Here is a 6,615-nt window from a genome sequence, read left to right as displayed (position 1 = left end):
AGAGATAAATTTGAACCTGAGGTTTCTCCTCTGAACAGCTGTCCTCCCTTAAAGTCTGAAGTTCTATGAAGATAGACCTTTAGGCACTCCACTGGCCATAGAGATGCATCTTCCTTCTGAGGGCAGATTCTCCAGGGACCTCACCTGTTGGTGGGGAGCTCGTTCTTGGTAAGAACCGTTGGGTCTGGAAATAGATTCAGTTCTCCCTCCAAGAACTGGACGTGGCCTTCCTCTCTAGAGAGAGCCACTATTTCACTAACTCTGGCCCCCAAAGCTAGTGCAAGCAGAAATATGACTTTTTGAGTCAAATCCTTTTAAGCGCACTCCTCATTGTTCATTATTTAGGCAAAATGAAGAATCTTATCTAGTGAACATGAAATGGGTCTTGGAAGCGCTGAAGGACTAAGCTTAGCACGGGCCTTCGGAATTCATTAAGAACGTCGTTAGAAAGGTCGACCGGAAAGGCATATAGTATCGGTCTTGTCAAGGCAGACTTGCACATTGATATTTTGTTGGCTGCTAAACCCTGCTCATGAAGGGGAATGAAGAATGATAAACAGAAATCTGGAGAAATTTTTTTTTTTTGTTTCTTTGTCTTGACAAAGGACACCCGCTTCTTCCATGATGCTTCATGTTGTCTTCTGGTTTCCTCCAAAAAGTCTATACTGTCTTTTGATACCCCGAATCTTTTTCTCATCGCTAAGGAGAGAAAATCATGAGATGTAGGTTCCGGGTTTTCTGTGATGAAGTGAAGACAGTCGACTTCTGTACTCGCTGAGACAGGGTTGGATCCGGTAGCGGTACAAACTTCAGTTATAGTTCCAATGCCAGAGGGAACCACATGCTGTTAGGCCACTTGTGGGTCACTATTGCCGCTTTCCCTTTGAAGGATCTCAGTTTTTCGAGGACCTTCAAAAGGAGGTTGTGCGGAGGGAACAGGTAAATCCTGGACCATCTGTTCCAGTCTAGGGACATAGCGTCCACTGATTCCGCTAGCGGATCCTCATATGGGGACACGATGTATTTTCTTGTTGTCTTTCGTCACAAAGAGGTCTATCTGCAGTTCCGGGACTTGACTCAAGATGAAGGAGAACGATCCTGCGTCTAGGGACCATTCTGACTCTATTGGTGTAAACCTGGATAGAGCGTCCGCTGTCACATTGCGGAACCCTTGAATGTGAACTGCTGACAGGTGCTATTTCTTCCTTTCCGCCAAACTGAATATGGCCAACATCACTTGGTTGATTTGAGGCGACCTCGACCCTTGTCGATTCAGGCATCTCACTATCACCTCGCTGTCTAGAACCAATCTTATGTGGGTCGAGTAGCGAGGAGATACTTTTTTTAAAGTCAGAAGTACTGCCATGGTTTCTAGAAAGTTGATGTGAAATGACTTGAAAAGATTGGACCCAGCTCCTTGGACTCTCTTCTGGTGAGAGTGGCCTCCCCAGCCTTCCTTTGAAGCGTCTGTGTGGATAGTAACTGACGGAGGAGGAGGTTGAAGAAGTATTGATTTCTTTAGTTGCTTGGCTTTGGACCACGGCTTGAGAAGCGTTCGCAGTCGAGTTGGTAGTGGTCTCGTTAGATCTCTTCGCGCGTTTGATGCGTATTTTCTCCAGACTCCTGTTGTATCCTTTAGCTGTGCTCTTAGCACTGGATCTGTTATCAAATCAAACTGTAGAGAGCCTAGCACTCTCTCCTGTTTGTGTCTTGATATCCGTTTGGATTTCAATAGTCTCTTGACAGATCCTGCTATTTCTTTCCTCTTCTTCCCAGGAATGGAAAGTCGATGTGACTCCAAATTCCAGTGGATTCCCAACCACTGAAATTTTTGAACTAGAGATAGTCGAGACTTTTTGATGTTGATCTTGAATCCCAGATGTTCCAGGAACTGGATCACTATCTTGGAGGCTTGCATACATTCTGTCCTGAATGCTGCCCACAGCAGCCAGTCGTCCAAGTAGGCCACTACTTGGATCCCCTTTAGGCGTAATTTATGGACGGCTGCGTTCACAAGCTTCGTGAAAATCTTTGGGGCTATGTTTAGCCCGAATGGCATGGCTCTGAAGGCGTAAAGTCTTCTTTGTAACTTGAATCCTAGGTAGGAGGAGAGATGACGATTAATTGGAACGTGCCAATAAGCATCAGACAAGTCTATAGAGACGGTATATGCCCTTTTGGGCAGTAGGGTCCTTTTGTGTTGAAGTGTGAGCATCCTGAACTTGTAGTTCACTATGAACTTGTTGAGTGGCGACAAGTCCAGAATGACTCTGAGTTTTTCTGAGTCCTTCTTTGGAACACAAAACAGCCTTCCTTGGAGCTTGATGGACTTAACTTTTCGGATTACTCTTTTCTCTAAGAGTTCTCGGACATATTCTTCCAGAACTGGGGTAGAGTGTTGGAAGAACTGAGGGAATTGAGGTGGAGGACTACTCCAGCTCCAACCTAGTCCATTTTTTATTAGGCTGTGGGCCCAGGGATCGAAGGTCCAATGATCCCTAAATAGATGTAGTCTCCCTCCTACTGGAAGCATCTCACTTCTGCTGTTGTGGACTTGAGGCTTTGCCTCCTTGACAGCGTCCTCCCCTGAATCCCCTTCCCCCTGAAGGGCGTCTAGAAGAACCTCTGGCTGTTCCTCTAGCCCAGGGGTTCTCAACCTTTTTCCCGTCAAGTACCCCCTGAAATATAAGACCATTTACCAGTACCCCCCGGTAATCTGACATCGAACAAAATGGTAATTTAGTAACTAACTCAATGTACAATGGTACAACATAGGATATTATGAAATTATTCAAATATTTATTACTTTATTGAGATAAAACATGAATATTCCAAGTATTTTACAGTGATACTACACATGCAGAAATGAAACAATATTTCCTTTATCAACCATTACTGAACTTCAGTGTGAAGGCTGAGCCTGTCTGTTACAAACAAGTTTCTCAATTCGAGGAGCAGTATTAGACAGGCACAATCGTAGGTCATGTTCCACATTAAGCCGTGATCGATGTTTGGTTTTCATGTTCAACAGCGTTGAAAATCCTTGCTCACACAGATAAGTACTAGGGAACATCAACAAAGAGTTCAGAACTACTTTAGATACAACAGGGTAAATCTCACTCATTTTAGCCCAGAACTTGGTTAGAGAAAGTGTTTCAAATGCATCTTTTGCAACAGAGTCGTTCACCAACTCTAAGAACTCCTCTTGCATGTTATCTGGGAGAAGGTGCACATTCACAATGAAAGGGTTTCTAATCAATTTTGATTCCAATTCACTCAATTCGGGGAAGTAAGACTGCAGCTCCATCCGCAGAGAAGCTAGATGTGATTGCACAAGTTGCATCACATCTTGTTTTCCAGTGTTTTGACTTTTATCAAGTGCCTCACCAAGGTGTTCAAACATGCTAAGATTTCCATCTTTGACCTTCCCTTCCCAAAGCTCCAGCTTCATGGTCAGTGACCTAAGTTTGTCCATGAAATCACTCAACGTGGCAAAACGGCCTTGGAGGGATAAGTTAAATGAGTTGAGGCGTAAGAATATGTCACTCAGGTAGGCCAGCTTCTGAAGCCACTGGCTGTCTGACAATTTCTTGGTGAACTCAAGTGACTTTGCCTTGTTGTCACATTTGAAGAATTCAGTGAGCTCCTCCTTTAGTGATTCTACTCTTGATACCACATTCCCCCTCGACAGCCAGCGAACCTCAGTGTGAAGGAGCAACACTTCTTCATCACTTCCAAACTCTTGGCACAGAAGGGAAAACAGTCTTGTATTTAGGGCGCTTGACTTGATGGCATTTACCATGTGCACAACATCATCCAGGACTAATTTTAAATCAGGTGGGAGAGTTTTGGATGCCAGGGCATATCTATGAAGCATGCAATGAAGATGCTTGGTTTCAGGATTCACCTGATTCACTCTTCCTCGAAATCCTGATCGACGACCAAGCATTGCTGGTGCTCCGTCAGTTGTGCATGCACATACATTATTCCAAGACAGTCCTTCTTTCTCAAAAAACAATGAGACTTCATTGAAAATATCTTCACCTCTAGTAGTCGTATTCAAGGTATGACAGAACAAAAACTCTTCCTTGAAATCTTGACCAGTGACGTATCGCACAAACACTAGGAGTTGTGCACAAGCAGCCACGTCAGTCGACTCGTCAAGCTGGATTGCAAATTTTCCTAAAGAGGCTTCCTTTCATTCAGCAATTACTTGTTGTTTGTCATCCTCAGACATATCTACTATTCGTCGATGAACAGTATCATTTGAGAGAGGTACTGATGTGACCTTCTGCTCAGCATCACAACCAATAACACAACGTATTATATCTTTGCAGCAAGGAACTATCAACTTTTCTGCAATGTTGTGAGGTTTCTTTTCTTGTGCAATTCTCAGTGATACCATGTAGGATGCACGCAAACCAGCTTTATTTTGTTGCCTGAAATGTCCCGAACGATCGAAGCGGGCTCGCTTCAATCCTTCTTCCTTTTGCTTGAAGAAAGCAGCATTCTTGCTTATAAAACTTGGATGACAGCTGTTTAGATGGCATTTGAGAAAGCTAGGCTTCATGCACTCCAGTGACAAAACTTTGTGGCATAATACACACTATGGAAATTCAATCCCACTTTTGTTGATAGCAGTGAATCCATGCTGAATGTAGCTTTCATCATACTGCCGTTTCTTCGCTGATGAGGCCATAACGATATCTGGAATTGTAGAAGAGGAACTTTTTCATAACCAAAGCTATATACACGTACGAGTATACTGTGAAATGCATGTATAATATTGCCAATGATAAAAGAATATTCAATACAGAATAAAAAAAAAACACGAACTAACCTCATTTAAGCAAACAAAAGGCGTTGGAGACAGGAGCAACAACTACGATGTGCATCAGTGTCTGTTGGCTAGCTGAGTGAGCTGACTGTCCAGTGTCCACGTAACCGTCCCCCACCCTCACTCACGTTGCTGTTGGAAATTAAACCGACACGATATGGCGCGCCCCTCCGTCACACACACACACACACACACACTCTCTCTCTCTCTCTCTCTCTCTCTCTCTCTCTCTCTCTCTCTCTCTCTCTGAGCAGATGTAACTATCTAAAAAAAAAAATTTCGTCAGCCATCTAGGTACCCCTTGAAATCTGGTTTTGAACCCCTGGGGGTTCGCGAACCCCAGGTTGAGCCTTTAAGCGAAAGGAAGAATTCTGCCTTTCAAAGGCTGGGTTAAAGACCGGCGACTGTGTATCAACTGGTACGTGGTTGGAGGTTGTGCCACTGTCTGAGGTACCGCGGTTGCAGGAAGTTGCTGTTATTGCTGTCGGTAGGGCTTAGCCGGCCGAGAGGATAGCCTAGTCCTTTTTGTCTTTTTCTTGGGTTGGGGACCTTCATCTGCAGAAGACTTCCTCTTAAGATTTAAGCCCCACGTTTTGAGAAGGTTCCTATTCTCCGTGGCGGCCTTGTCTACTACCTCTTTAACTACTTCGTTGGGAAAGAGGTCCTTACCCCAGATGCAAGAAGAGATCAGCTTCCTTGGTTTGTGCCTCACCGCAGTCGAGGCAAACACGAACTCTCTACAGGCTCTCCTAGCTTTAATAAAGCTATAAAGATCCTTTGTAACTGTGGACAGATGGGTTTTGGCCACTACCATGAACATGTCCTGGTTCTTGGGGTCACTTGCCATCGTTTCCAATGTCGTTTGCAACGACATTGATGCCGCAAGTCTTTCTTTCGTCTCTTGCTCTCTATGCAAGAGAAACTCCGACAGCTTTGGAAGTTCCTCACCAAACTGACGTTCGGCAATATCAGCTTCCACCTTCCCGACTGAGAAGGTAAAGTGTACGTCCTTCCAGTCTTTTTGTTCCAAGGGTAAGGTCAGGGATAACGGCTTGCATTCCTCCAAGGAGGGGCATGGTTTCCCTGCCTCCGCCGCCTTCAAGGCTGCCTTGTATCCCTTTTCCATGAAGGGAAAGGCTCTGGTTGGAGAGGCCACAAAGGAGGGAAGCTTCTTACTCAAAGCGGGCACCTTTGAGTTCATGAAGCCCCTCTCTTTCATCGACCTCGCTAGTAACGCCTGTGCTTTACTATGGTCAAGGACTATGACCTCCTTCGGCTCCGTCTCCTCCTTTGAGGCTGGCACCTTCCTAAGACGGACATAGCAGTCCGGGTAAGAGTCTTTGTTGGGCCAAAATTCCACATCTTCCATGAGAATTGAGCCCAGCTTCTCTGACATAACAATCTCCCCGGTTGTCATTGGCATGTGTTCGGCATACCTCCAAGGATTGGCATCCGAGCACAAAGGAAGATCCTTCACGTTGAGTCGCTTTTGGGGCCCACATGATGCTGCAAGTCTACGTATCTCCAGTTTCATCGCAGCTTCCTTTTCATCATTCTTTTGTATTTGTTGAAGCATCTCAACAATAGAAGAAAGAGTCCTTCCCAGATCACCTGGGATAACAAACGATGTAGAGGGAACAGATTCCGGGGCCGGAACTGATGCAACCGACACCTCGTCGATTTCTTCCTCTTCTATTTCTGGAGCCTGGGTCAGCTCCTTCTCCTGACCTTCTCCCAGAAGGTCCTTCTCTGTATAATCCGACACTTCTGACATCCTA

General features: G+C 45.0%; 1 protein-coding gene across 1 annotated transcript; it reads right to left on the bottom strand.

The window, feature by feature from the left end:
- Positions 1 to 2,902: 2,902 nt before the first annotated feature.
- LOC137654152 (zinc finger BED domain-containing protein 5-like) lies at positions 2,903 to 3,949 on the bottom strand. The gene has a single exon (XM_068387792.1). It carries the CDS (start codon positions 3,947 to 3,949, stop codon positions 2,903 to 2,905), a length of 1,047 nt encoding a protein of 348 aa, XP_068243893.1.
- Positions 3,950 to 6,615: the final 2,666 nt, after the last annotated feature.

The sequence above is a fragment of the Palaemon carinicauda genome, chromosome 15 (assembly GCF_036898095.1).
Source record: "Palaemon carinicauda isolate YSFRI2023 chromosome 15, ASM3689809v2, whole genome shotgun sequence".
Lineage (NCBI taxonomy): Eukaryota > Metazoa > Arthropoda > Malacostraca > Decapoda > Palaemonidae > Palaemon > Palaemon carinicauda.
The sequence above is the reverse complement of the archived record's forward strand: the minus strand, read 5'-3'. Positions and strand labels throughout refer to the sequence as shown.